The sequence below is a fragment of the Rhizophagus irregularis genome, chromosome 7 (genome assembly GCF_026210795.1).
Source record: "Rhizophagus irregularis chromosome 7, complete sequence".
NCBI lineage: Eukaryota > Fungi > Glomeromycota > Glomeromycetes > Glomerales > Glomeraceae > Rhizophagus > Rhizophagus irregularis.
In genome coordinates, this window is record NC_089435.1 from 4,894,144 (window position 1) to 4,908,976 (window position 14,833).

At 25.1% G+C, this 14,833-nt stretch overlaps 3 protein-coding genes across 3 annotated transcripts; 1 reads left to right on the forward strand and 2 right to left on the reverse strand.

Annotated features, from left to right (window-relative positions):
• Window positions 1–458: 458 nt before the first annotated feature.
• Window positions 459–2,534, reverse strand: OCT59_027809 (uncharacterized protein; the record flags this gene model as incomplete). Its single annotated transcript, XM_066137237.1, has 2 exons — window positions 459–903; window positions 1,921–2,534. 2 exons carry the CDS (start codon window positions 2,532–2,534, stop codon window positions 459–461), a joined length of 1,059 nt encoding a protein of 352 aa, XP_065993644.1.
• Window positions 2,535–5,250: 2,716 nt separating this feature from the next.
• Window positions 5,251–5,619, forward strand: OCT59_027810 (uncharacterized protein; the record flags this gene model as incomplete). The annotated part of the gene is made up of 1 exon (XM_066137238.1): window positions 5,251–5,619. One exon carries the CDS (start codon window positions 5,251–5,253, stop codon window positions 5,617–5,619), a length of 369 nt encoding a protein of 122 aa, XP_065993645.1.
• Window positions 5,620–7,347: 1,728 nt separating this feature from the next.
• On the reverse strand, window positions 7,348–9,283 carry OCT59_027811 (uncharacterized protein; the record flags this gene model as incomplete). The annotated part of the gene is made up of 7 exons (XM_025329777.1): window positions 7,348–7,821; window positions 7,867–8,220; window positions 8,330–8,427; window positions 8,541–8,592; window positions 8,665–8,697; window positions 8,781–8,849; window positions 9,041–9,283. The coding sequence occupies 7 exons, from the start codon at window positions 9,281–9,283 to the stop codon at window positions 7,348–7,350; spliced, it is 1,323 nt and encodes a 440-aa protein (XP_025188727.1).
• Between the last annotated feature and the right edge of the window lie 5,550 nt (window positions 9,284–14,833).

Below are 14,833 nucleotides of genomic sequence, written 5' to 3' on the forward strand. Positions count from 1 at the left end.
TTTTTTGATTTTTTTTTCAACAAAAAAAAAGTTTTTTACGAAAAGAGAAAAAATTAAAGCAAAAATGGAAAGTTATTTCCTTTTTCAATCAAAAAAAAATCTAAAAAACGTTAGCTTCGCTATTTTTTTTTTTTTTTTTTTTTTTTTTTTAAGGTTCAACTCATATATTTATTAATTTTAGAATAAAGATACAAAACGCGAGTTACAAAAATAAAGCTCTAGCTAACTAGTTACTAAATAGTTGTGGGGGGGATAAGAATTAATTGCTCTACGAGACGATCTAAATCCCACTGCCGACCCATAAACAACTTTCACCCATCTACTTGATGGACTACTGGAAGACGTATCAACCTTAATAGCGTTTATAAACTACACTAACACCTACTGCACCTTTAATTAACTACACTACTACTAATAAATTAAAAATTCTATAAACATAATAACAAAGAGCTACGCTATTATGGTACACAACAATTATAGTAATCAATTATTTTTCCTCCATATCTAATGTAATTAACTAATCCTTCTGTATCATTATATTTTTTATCTATAGGAGGTTTTTTTGTTGTTATACATTTTTCTTTACCATATTGTTCTTTTAAAACATTTTTTGTAATTCCTAATGCGATATTAATTTCATGATAGACAGAACATCGTTCATTCCAAAAATCTCTAATTAAATTGAAAGAAATTTTCCGGAAATTATATAAAATTTCCTTTGTTTTTTTATAATTTTTTAATTTTCCATTAATAAATTTACATAAACTTAAAGGAATTATTCCTTTTATTATATCAATACTTGTAAAAAAATCTTCTCTAATTGAATTATCCCAAATATAAGGTAAATCTGGCAAATCAATATCTTCTACATATAATGCTTGATTTTCTATATGATCATTAATACTATCAATTAAAATTTGTTTTATCTGTTGAATTAATATAAAATTGTCTTCTGATCTTTGGTTACATGTCCAAACATGATTAAATTCTTCTTTTTCTATATTACATATTGGACAAAAACGATCTTTAAAAATTGAAAAACATGATTTTTTAATATGTTCTATTGTAGGTATTTCTTCAATAAGAAATTGAATCTTTTTTCGCTTTAACTTAGATTCATAAAAATCTGTATGCATAGTACCTTGATCTCCTTGTAGTAGATAAAATGTAATTTCCCAATCTACTTGTAGTTTTCGATATTTATAATTTCGATTAAGATTTAAAAATTGTTCCAGATTAAAAATATTTGTATATATTTTTAAAAATTTTCTTAAACTTAATTCTATTGGTACACCATTCCATTTAGGAAAAAATTTAATTAATGATAATGACGTTGTTTTAATATTAATTCCTAAATGTTGTATGTAATTATATTTATCTTTCAAATGTTGATTAAATATCGAAAAATTAAGATCATTTTCCTGAACAAGTAAGATATTAACATCTAATGATAATGTTTTAATAATTTCAAAAATTATAATCCACATATAATTATGGTGTTTTAATTTAAAAATTTGTCGACTCGTTAATGAAAAAAAATTATTAATTCTATAATTATTATATGTTTCTATTAATGATTTATCTTTTGTAAGAATAGTTATTCTACTATTTTCTGGTAATATAATTATAGAACATAATAATGCTAAAATTGATGCTTTTGTTACTGATATATAATTATTATAACTTGAAAAAAATTCTAATATAAATGTCGAATTCAAATCAAATGTACTAAAACCAAAAATTGATTCAGCTTTATCTGTGCCTATGTTTTTTGCTGATCCATCTATATAAGTTAAAAATTGTTTAACATTTAATGATAGTATTAATCTTTGAGAATATAATAAATCTGATTTATTTAAAGATAGATCTATATATTTATCAATTATATTAACATTTTGATTCTGAAAATTCATTATAAACCTTGAGTCCATAACTTGATAATATTGTGGATTTAAATTTAAATGTTGATTTATTTCCATTATCTGAAAAATATCTACGTATTGAGTTTTTGGTAGAACTAATGTTTTATTTTTTTCAAATTTATCTGTAAAATTTTTTGTTTTTTCTCCTACTAAAAACATATTAGATGTTTTAAGCTTTAATAAACATTTTTTTGATTCACGAGTATCATTTGCAAAATTACAACCAGAACAAGTTTGAACTTCCATATAAATACTTTGTTTATCACTTGTGACAATATAATGTCTAATAATGTATTCTTCTCCCTTTTTTTCTTCATCAAAAATTCTTCCTATTTGTAATCCATTATTCCAAAACATTATAAATTGTTTTTTCTTACATTCATTTGGCGAAATTAATTCGTAACCTTTTAAATTATTAATTACATTACTATACCGATAACGTGGTTTCAATAAATTCGTATATTTATCTTCTATTGTAATATCATTTAATATTGAAAAAATTTTTGGGGTAATATTACTTGATCTTAAATTTCCAACAAAACGTCGTTGTTTAAATTGCCAAAAAGTTAAAAAATAATCTCCTTTTAATGTAGTTAGTTGATCTAAAAACATTAATTTATATTTTCTTAATTGTTTCAAATATTTTATATAAACTTTTGGTGTAATTATATTTATAATTAATTCATGCCCACCTATTATTTTATTCAAATTGGAAATATCCAATTTATCTAATTCTATTGAAACATTATTTTCCTTCATTAAAAAAATATTATTTATAATAAAATTATTTTTAAATTTTGGTAAAAATACATTAATCTCTTTTTTTTGATATGGCATATCTACTAAAGGACTTTTATCTAACCATAACTTATTTTGAATATCTATTATTCTAATTCTCATAATATCACCTAATAAACCTCTGTCATTTATTTGTATAAAGAAATTATTTATCTTTGCTTGAATCTGATTGGCCCAGATAGAGCGTATATTATATATTAGATTATTCTCTACTATTGAATTAGGCGCTGTTGATGCAAATTTAAGTTTATTTTTAAACATTCTTCTATACGGTACCATCATTTGATTACATTCTTTTTCTGTAAAAATCGTTACTTGAGATCTATACTCTATTCTAGAAAGTATTATTGAGTTAAAAATGTAAGCCGTTTGTTTATCTGTAATAACTTTCCTTCTTAAAGTATTTGTAATTAAATTAAGAATATCATTTTTGCATTGATTTAATACAAATTTTCTATCATCATAAGCATTGAACCATACTCCTAAAATCCTAATTGAGTTTTCTTTTGGAACTGGAAATATACTAATTTTTTTATCTCCAAAATTAATATGAATTTTTTCTTTTTTTTCAAAATCATAATTCTTTGATCGTAAAAGTAATTCACTTTTATCCTTATTAATCTGTATATCATTTAATGTATAAAATTCATCTGCAATAGATAAAAGTAATTCCAATTCATGTTTGTTTCCTGATATTATATTAGTATCATCCATGTAGGCTAAATTAGAAATATATAGCTTATGTTCCTTTTCGATATTCTCATAAATATTTACAATCTTTTTTGTTGATAATTTGTATCCCAAGTGATGTTTATTTAATTCGCATAGAAGAGGGTCATAGTATATACACCACAAAAGAGGAGAAATTACTTCCCCTTGATCAATTCCTACAAGAACATCATATTCAGGGGTTAATCCTCCAGCTGTGAATACTTGATTTTTCCTATTTGTAAATAGACTTAATATTAATTCAATAAAATTTAATGGAATTTTTAATCTTAGTAGAGCTTTACTTAACATATTTATATTAACTTTATCATACGCTTTTGACATGTCTAATGCCAATAACCAAAGTTCTTTGTTATTTTCATTAGCATCATTAATTAATTCTTTAATAATTCTTATTGGTTCAAATGTTGAACTTAAAGGAAGGCCTGCAAATTGATTACCCTTTAAAATATTGTATTTCTTCAAGATTTTTGATAATCTTTGATTTAATATTGCTACCATGAGTTTTCGTACTGTTTCAAGCAAAGTTATTGGTCTGGTATTAACTAAATCACATCCCCACGGTTTCGGCTTTGGTATGGGATATACATTAGCTAATCTCCAATCTTTAGGTATTTGTCCATGTTTAAAGATTCCTGATATCATTTCTTTAATTAAATTCAAATATTCTGGTGATGCATGTTTAATCATTTCATAAGTAATGGTTGATGGACCAGATGCTTTATTATTTGGTAAATTATGTATAAAAAATTGCCATTCTTCATCAGTGATCGGTTCTAATATATTTTTATATATTTCTGGATTTATTTCATCTATAGGTTGATATTGATATTTCCAATTTTCTGGAATTTCTTTTTCTCTGTTAAACGTTAGCTTCGCTATACTAACATATATATAAAATTATGTGAGACTTTTTTATCCAAATTTGGACTTATGGTTAGATCAAATGCAACATCTAATCCATAAAAATGCACTAACTAATCCATAAAACCGCACAATTTTTCATAATTTTTCATTTTAAGATATGATTGTCAATGATCTAATGCATTCCAGGATATGATCATCATTTTGGCACATCGAATTATTTGATATGAGGGTTAACAATTTATTAAAATAAAATCATCAGCAATTTGCACTTGTATAGATCATTATATAGTAATTAATAGTAAATTTATATATGACTTCAGTTCAAATTATGATCCATTAGTTTGTGTAACTTAAGTTGGCTCTGTATATTTATCTATCCCTAGGTAATCCTGCCTGAGTTTACTATTTTTAGTCACGTGTTTTGTTACCTCAAAATTAAGCCGTACCAGGTTGTTTATTTTTCTTTTTTTTTGTACGACAAAGACGTAAAAAAAAATTTTCAAAGTTCAACTCAAACTTATATAAATACTTTTGCTTTTTTTTACTTATTACAAGTTTGAAAAGTAATACTATGTTTTGTATTTTAAATGTTTTAATAATAACTATAATTCTTTTTTACTAATAAAATCTTTTTTTTATTTATATATTATTTTAAAGACAATACAATTCTTTTTTTTTTGAAAAGCAGAGTTTTATAGTTTTTTAATTTTAAAAAGATGTCAAATAAAATTGAAAAACATCTTTTATTAAATAAAACTCAAAAGCAAAAATTAACCTTACTATTAGAAAACAATTGATTAGTTGAAATGTATTGAAAAAAAAGCAACAAAATGAGGCTAAGGCATCTTTAAAGCAATATAATCTCTTACCAGATCAAATTAAGAGTGGTCTAACAAAATGGAAAATACATCAAAAAAGGAATGATTTAAAAACAATGAATAAAATATTATACCAATGTACTACAGGAAGTTTTATAAAAATACCAAAGGTACTGGGAAAAATCAACACTACTAATAAAGCAACTGGTTTTTATATAAGAGCAATGGGTTACTTGGAACATTCAGAATCTTGTAAAAGAGCAATAAGGGTATTACCACCTGTACTTAATTTACATCCTTGTGTTAAAGAAATGGCTTTAAATTTATTAAAATTAATGCTCAAATTTATTGAACAGAAATGTAATAGTAAAGTGATTATTGGAAATCATAGGCTTTTATTAAAAGCATCTGATCTATCAAATATTATGAGAAATTTTAGAAAAACTCATCTTAATATAAATACAAGAGTAACAAGTAGAATATAATTTAGATCAAATATTTGGTAATGATGGAAATTTGGTATTAAAAGAAGCATACTTTCATTATCAACCTGAAACAATTAATAATAGATTAGAGATAGGTATTTCAACAAAAGCTCAAAGAAATCTTGCTTGGTCATTTGGTCATAAAAATATTTTATTACTAGGAAACAGGAACCGTTAGAGCGTCTGAAGTATTCAGTATAATTAATAATTGTACATTTAATACTAAAAAAAATTGTCAGCGTTCTGTGCATGTCCAAATTCTTGTGTAATATTTGTCTAAGATATCTCACTAAATACTTTCGTTCTAAGTCACAATATAATCAGTTTTCACCCTTAACATAATATTTTCAATATTATTTCTTCTATCAAAATAAGTAAAAGTTTAGCCCGCTTAAAGTTTTCTTATTTATTAAAATTTTATTGATATCACGAGATCTGTAACACATGGCTAAATTTGTATATATGTAACACAAAATTTCATTTGTCGATCAGGCTATAGTACAGAACGACATTGCATTTGAAATGTGTAGAAGTAGTATGTCCTCATACTTCGGACAATTAGATGGAACATTTGGAGTAGTGCTTCGATCTGGATTATACATGCCACCCAAATTATTTTGGACTGCCGTAATTATAAGTAAAATCCCAAATTCAATTATGGCATCCCAAATTATTTTGGCATTTTACATAGTAAATTATATATAAACCGAATGAATTATAGCATCTCAAATTATAATTATGACATCCCAAAATAATTTGGGCAGCATGTATAATCTGGGTGAAAACCGTCATCTGGATTACACAAAAAAAGGATCTGGATTTTATCTGGATCAATCCGGATTCTTATCCAGGTCAAATAATCTAGATTCCGGATTGGATTTACAACTGATCGGCAATAATCCTGGCCAGAATTACAAATTTGTGTAACATTAAAATTTTTGTGCCACTATGCTTAGCCAATAAAAAAAGTTTTACACAGTGGCTAAACTATTTTCCCCGGTATCACATGATATTAATTTCAGCCAGAATTACAAATTTGGCCAAAATTATCTAAGACCACGAAATTTTCATAATCCAATTTTATTCAATACTTTTTTTAAACCAATTATGGTACGATCACTGTAGTAAAATCATTTTTATAAAGTATCAATTCGTTAGTAGCGACTCTTTACTACTAGTAGTTAGATTTGGAGTGGGATTCGGATTATTATAGCCATTTTTCTAAATTCGAAAATACATTTTATTAACCAGGTAAGTAACTATTTCCAAGTATTTATACAGTATATATTATTTATTTCGGATTTATAATTTAATGATTTTTGCAAGTTTTCTATTGCTTTACCATAGTTACTTTGCCAATAAGATATTTCTCTACAAATTAAATAGTTATAGAATATAGAACCACTTTCTTGATTCATTTTCATGAAAAAATTTTTTTCCATATTCTGTATTAGATTTGGTATTATTTGTTAGTTTGAGTTGACACAAACTTGTTAAACTATAACGTTAAAATTAGGAATCATTAATTTGGCCTAAGTTATATAAAATTTTCCAATAAAAAAAAAATCTTTTTTATATAAATAATTTAAAAAAGAATTGAGTGAATGTATGGTAGGAACGAGATAAAGCATGAGTACTGTGTTGTTCAGTTACTACATAATAATCGAATACCTTATATATATAGAACTTTTTTTCATTTTTATCATAAGTTAATAATTGATTATTATTTTAATCTTGTTTTGTATTGTTTCTTGTGATGTTAAGATTATCCTCTCTAACAGCTTGAAGAAGTTCATTTTTTAAATTTTGGCCAATTTCATTTTTAACAGCTTGAAGGAATTCATTTTTCAAATTTTGGCCAATTTCATTTTTAACAGCTTGAAGAATTTCATCTTTAAAAATTTGTGATGATGCCCTATTATTATTATAACTATTAGTATTAACTACTGCAGGAGCTGGAATTGTTGGTTCGTGATCATTATTATTTTCATTTTGGAGCGTTTGCATAATTTCTTGCCCATGATGATCATTGGCTGGAATTATTATTGGTTCATGGTTGGTTGTATTTTCATTTTCGGGTGTTAGAATAATTTCTTGCTTACGATAGTTATTCTTATTAATTATTGGAGGTGGAATTATTATTGGTTCATAATTGGACGTACTTTCATTTCTAGGTATTTGATCAATTTGAATAGTTTCTTGCTAATTATTATTGATATCTTGTTCATAATTATGAATATCTCTTACGATAGGAAGCTCCTTTTCTTCTTGACTGTAATCATTATTTTTATCATTTTTATGAATAGTTTTTAGTTTATTTTTATTCCATTTATATATCAAGAAACTTCCAACTGTTAATAAAATACCACTCAATAAAGATCCCACAACTATACCAGCTATATTACCTGAATTATTTGGTGGTGATGAAGAAGATAGTGAAGGCGAAGGTGGTGGCGAAGGTAGTGGTAATGGTGGTAGTGTTGATGGTGGTGGTGATGGCATTTTTGGATCAAATATTGTTGTCCATATATATTCTTCATTATTACTAATATCAAGCAATAATATATCACCGACTTTCAACTGTTTTATCATAACTATATCCTATCAATAAATCAAAATTTGTTAAAAATAATTATCAATCAAATTAAATAGAAGAGTATCATAAAATATTATATTTACCAAATGATATGACCATATATTTTCCAATTACATTTGCTTTATGAAAAACCCTAGGCTTCAGGATTTTTCCAGAAATTTTTGGAATGTACCAATTATAATTAGCTAAATCTAATACGTAAAGTGTGGTATCTAAATATCCAGGATTTATAAAAAATCCTCCATAAATTATAATGGAAATTTACTATTACTGACTAATATTAATCTTTTAATAATAATCATAGTGTTCTCATTTGATTACATACCAAGAATAGCAGAAAAACCAGCTCTATTAGAAGGAATTTTTCCTGATGTTGCCTAAATTCAATAATTGAAATTAATTCACAACTGAATATAAAAAATTTCATCATAATAATTTGCATTACTTACTTTTGTATCCCAATTGTCATTAATTATATCATACTATATATAAATCTACAAATAATTTATCATAATTAATTAGATTTATTTTTTTTAAAAAAAATTTATATATTTACAAAATATACCTCACTTAATATTAAACCAGTTCCTTTATCAATATTCAAAGTATTAGCATTATAAGTAATAGCATAATCCTAAACAATAAGTGTTCATTAATAAAATAACAAGTATATTTAAATAAATATAATATGTCGCTTACCTATGTAAATAATCTTATTGTTAGGTAATAAATGGTACCATAATTAATTCTTGGATTTGGAGCGTTAATTATACTACCTTTACTCCAATTAAGATTTATTGTATCTAAAATAAGCATTTCATTTACATAATCAGTATTTGTTTCCCCACTCCATAAATACATCCTTCCGTCTTTATTAATAATGCTTGTTAAATCCCATTTTCTAAATGTAACTCCAGCTATTTTTGGAATACTCCATATAATACTTCGTGAATCAAATGTATAAACCAATGCCATCGTTTGATCAACTGTAAATCCTCCGAATAAAAATAGAGTATCATTATTTGGACCACCTTTAACTGCCGTTGCAGAAGAATGAGGTGGAACCATATTAATATTTGATATCTTGCCATGATAATTCTTAATTATTAAATGGTGCAGAAACATCAAGATAAAAAAATTCTTTTATTTGGTTATTATTTAAATCATATCCACCCAAAATATATAATTTATTATCAATGAGTGTAGCAGTATGGCGATGATATACAGTTGGCTTAAAAGGCGTCATTTGACAATTTACTTTAACTACTAATGCTTGAAGTAGTATCCATAATATGAAATAAACTGAAGGATTTCTTAACATAACTGTAATTTATTTAATAGGAAATAAATATTTGAGAAAAAAAATATTTATTTACTTTTTTTAAAAAAAAAATTTTTACCGTATTTAATTAAATTTTTAGTGTTACACTTAGCATTAAAAACATGATGGTTGCATACTTTACAGAAACATGTCAAACCAAGACGAAGTCGTGACTAAACCATGGCCAACTTGTAAACAATCAGGAAAAGAGTTAATCACATGTTAGTCATGAGTTAGTCATGAGTTAGTTACGGCTTCGTCATAGGTTTAGTACTTTAGTTACTGGATATTAAGGCGATATTCACAGATCGTCAATAAATCGCAATATCATCGATAGCAACTTATATAATATATCGTAGCGTCATCATAACTAATTATGTAAATAAAATTCAATAAATTGTTGATTGGCATAACAAATTATGTAATAAAACTTTAATAAATCATTAATAAATTACAGTGTCTTCTTAAAAACGTTATAACTACATTGTAGGCATATATAGAATAAATCTTAATTACACTATAACAGCTTTTATAATAAATCTTAATCACATTGTGGCCACGTATATGATAAATCATATCGAAACATTATTCATGTATAAACTGAGTATAGATAACTCAAATTACTTGTAATAATTAATTGTAAATGTAAAATCAAAATAAACCATATAAAATACATATTTAAGCATCTTTAAAGAAATAAAGATTTCTTTCGTTTTCTAGATTGTAACCATCAATGCATTCATTCTCATTACAATAGTGAATAAAATGCATAGTACTTGTACGAATCATGCTCATAGGAAAGACACGTTGTTATCTATTCACAGACTGGAGCTTGAACACAGGGCATTCCAGCACAGTTTGATTGGTAATTTCGAATCCATTAACGGAAACAAAGGCAAACTGTTGGTTGTTGTATGGATGACTAAAAATTGACCGTATAGTTTTAAAAGCTTCTATCATTAGTGACTACAGTAAACAACTTTGATTCTTTAATAGAAAAAATTAAAATTTCAAAGTTAGTTTTGAAACTTACCGCCAATCTAATAAAGTCCAAAGGGAAACCTACAAAAAAAATAAAGAAATAGTTGTTCCATAATCCAAAAATCGGGTAAGATACCTAAAAAAAGTTAGAAACGTTAAATAACATTTTTTAAAGTTTTTGAAACAAATTCATAAACTTACCAACCGGGTCTCTAAAAAAAAGAAAATTAAACATTAGCAAATGTTTTATTGAAGAAATAATATAAATCGCACGTCCAACTGTCTAAAAAAATGAAAGAATTCATTAAAAAAATAGTGTTAAAAAAAAACCTACCGAAATCCACATCCGTCCAAAGCTGTCTAAGCTACAAAATGCAAAACACGAAATGTTAGTTGATGTTTTGTTACATAAAAATCAAAAATAAATTTTGATATTACCTTCGATATATGAAAAAAATAACAAAATGTTAGCAAAACGTTTCATTAAGATAAGTTTGAAAAACTTCACTAAAGTTCACACGCGTCCATGAGCTGAAGAACAAACCACCTAAAAAAAGAAAAAAAGATTTAGTAGCTGTTTTTAAAAGATAGAGCGTAATTTTTCTTTTTTTGCATGAATGAAATAAAAAAAAAATATTGTAATTTAGAATAATGCAACAAAATAATAAAGAAAATAAAAAAATTACAAAACTTACCAGAATACCACATCCAAAGAACTGAGAAGTCGTCTAAAAAAGAGAGAAGAGGAAAAATATTGGGAAAGGGGAAGACGAAAGTGTGAAAATGGAAGTGTGGGAAACAGGAAAAGAGTAGAGTTAAAAAAAGTTTAATTAATCGTTCAGACGTTCAATTATTATTAATATAATATCACGTGATTTACTTGATGAATTGAATTTTACTGAAAAGTTATATGACGTCATCTGCTTAGTAATTCTTTCATTCGATATATGATAGGATTATATGTATTATAGCGATTTCTTACAATGGTTAAGAGGAGCATAACGATTTTGAAACATTTGTAATTTTGTTCTAATTTGTGCTTATTTTTATAATTTTTATAGGAATAATTTTCGTATTATATTAGTTAGGTGTGGAAAATAAAAATTTATTTAAAATAAATTAGGAATTTAGGAAATAAACTTTATGATCTTGTACTTTTATATTTAAAAAAATTACAATTAATACATATATACTGTATACATATATAATTTTCTTTTGACTTAAATACTTAAATACGCGTCTAATTTAATACATAAAATAGTTTAAATTAATAGCTTTTTAAAAATTAAATAGCTAAATTTAATACTTGAATTAAATTAAATAGCTTAAATTAAATACGCGTTTAATTAAACAAAATAGCTTAAATTTAAATTTAAATACACATCTAACTTGATACTTAAATTAAATTAAATTAATTAATTGTAAAATTTTATTAATTTTTATCGCTTACAATTTATTATTATAATTTTATTGCTTATGATTTTGCTGGTACTAAAATTTACTATTAATTTATCATATACAGATGGTGGCCTAAATGATCCGGCCACTTTTTAATGCAAAAAGATTTACATACATATTATATATTAAAAATAAAATTTTAAGTTAAATATAATCATTACGTTTTTATTTATTAATTTAAATAAAAAATTTAATAATAAATTCTATCTCTATTTGCAATAATGGCATCAATACTGAGATAGTATGCTATTAATGGATTTTTAATAATATTCTAGAAAATTTTTTTTTCCATGTGATTTCAATATTCTTCCTAAGTACTCTTAACATAAAATTTAATAAGTTATAGTAAGTATAATATTGTATAAGTCTTACATAACAATATTTTTTATAATTATAGGTTCTATGCAAATATAATTATTATGCAAGTTTTTGAAGCTTTGTAAGTTCATATAATTTAAATTTAAAAATGATCTAGTGATTGGATTTTCATGATTTTAGATTTATTATATTTGTCTCATTAAGAGGATTATAATAATTATAATGATTTTGCAGTTGTAGAATTCAATCTTTGGCATGTAATTACACTTTAAAAGTCTAAACATTAAATTTAAACATTTTCTACAATATCTTTTGTTTTTGATAATTGGATTTTCATAATTTTTGGCTCATTAGATTCGCTCGTTGAGACGATTCAGATGGTGGTAAATTCATGATTATCTGATCGATATTGACTGAATTACAATATTTTTAATCTTATAAATTTTTGTTGTGTAATTGTAAAAATTCATGCAGTAAATGGTTCCATATTTTCAAAAAAATTCTGAAATGATATGAAAGAATTGAAGTATGGAAATTTATTTTTTGTCATTATTAATACAAAATTATAAGTATTTTATATCATATCAACATGTAATGATCTGTGTAATTTTGGCAAAATAAACTGGCCGGATCATTTAGGCCACCATCTGTACTTTATTAATTTTTATTATAAAAAAAAATAATTAAAAGGGTATTTGTACATCACATGTGTTATGACGAGTGGATTTAGCCTTTTAGTAAGTTTCAAACTAAAACTCTTTTAAAGGTTTTGATCAAAGTCGAAACTTTTTAACTATTTTTTTATAATTTTCTTTTAAAAGTTTCGATCAAACTATCAAACCTTCTTTTTTTTAATTTTTTTTTTTTGAAAGTTTTGAGCTTTTGAAATTTTTTAATTTTTCTTAATCGAACTATCTAATTTTTTTTTCTTTTTAAGCTTTTGAGAAACTTTTTTTTTGAGAAGTTTAAACTTTTGAGTAATTTTTTTTTTAAAAAAAAGTTTCTATCGAACTATCAGTGCTTTTTTTAATTATTATTTTTTTTCTATCAAACTGTCAAACTTCTTTTTTAAAAGTTTAATCAAGCTGTTTCATTTTTGACTTTTTTGAAAAATTTCGAGTTTTTAACTTTTTTTAGTTTCAAAATTTCAAAAAATTTTTTTGACACAAGATTTCGGTATGTGCAATTTTTTTTTATTTTATCCTTCTTTAAACAAACATTATTATTAACATTTTACATTTTTTTAGGCGGCTCTTTAGGTTTCCTTGGACGTGAAATTTTGGTAAGCGCAAATTTTCTACTCTGTCTTCTAGTGAACATTTACTGACAGTTTGTTCTCTTTCTTTTTATTAGATAGTTGGTTCTTTGGCTCTTTGTACATGAATTTCGGTAAGTTTTTCTTTGTTTTTCTTTAAAATACTTTTAACAAAACGATTATTAATATTTCATTTTTTTTTAGGTGGGTCTATAATTTCTATGAGAGGGTTGATTTAAGCTAAGTCAAACTGTTAATTGGATTAAAGACGAGCGCCCTGTATACAGTACCTTTGTACTATTATTCAAGATCAAATCTATTTTTTGATTAATTTATTTCTCTTAACAAAATTTTTCCTAATGTTTCATTTATCCTTTTTTTGGATGGTTGTTCTTCGGATTTCTTTAGATGCATGAGAATTTGGCGAGTGGGTTTTTCTTTAAGTCAACTTATTATTTTAACCCTTTAAAAAACGGCTTTTAACACTTTTTTTTTGTAGGAAGAATTGCTCCAGGTGAGTACGAACTACCCCAACGGCACCCAGAAAAATTCTTCGAACTCGGCCGGCGTTATGCACTGACACGTGATCGAAGAATTTAGGATGTGATGAATAAAACGTGACAAATAGAATTTCATCTACTTGAAAAAATCTAAGTCCCTCGGATAAATATAAACAGTGAAACTCGGACAGGGTGTGACGATGTGATAAATAAAAACAGATCACGTGATCGAAGAATTTTTCTGGGTGCCGTTGGGTTATATGGTGAGTACGGATCAATCAGGTGATACTATTGACCAAATCAGGTTCCCACCTTATTATAGTTGTGTCACCAGGGGCGCTATGTCAACGGAAATTTTTAGTACGTTGATCGCTTAAAAATCCGCGGCTATCCAATTATAATAAGAACAACATTGGAACATTAGATAATGTATTTGCAATGTACTGTATTTTATAAATAAATTTATATTATATTTTACGGTTAAATTTTACAATTGTACATGTTAATAAATTAATATTAGTTACAATTAATGTATTGTATGTATTTTATGATATCCTACAAGACCAAATACATTTAGAAAATTTAAAGTATTTTAACACTTCGAAAAAAAAAAATAAAATAAAATAAAATAAATAAAAAATTATAAATACAAAACAAAAAAAAAAAATATTTTTAACATCTTTGACTCATCGTTGTATACTCGCAGATACGTCACACAAATGTCTTGATTAATATATTCTGACTGATGTTCGATGTTATTTGCTATCTTTTAAAGATTATTATTC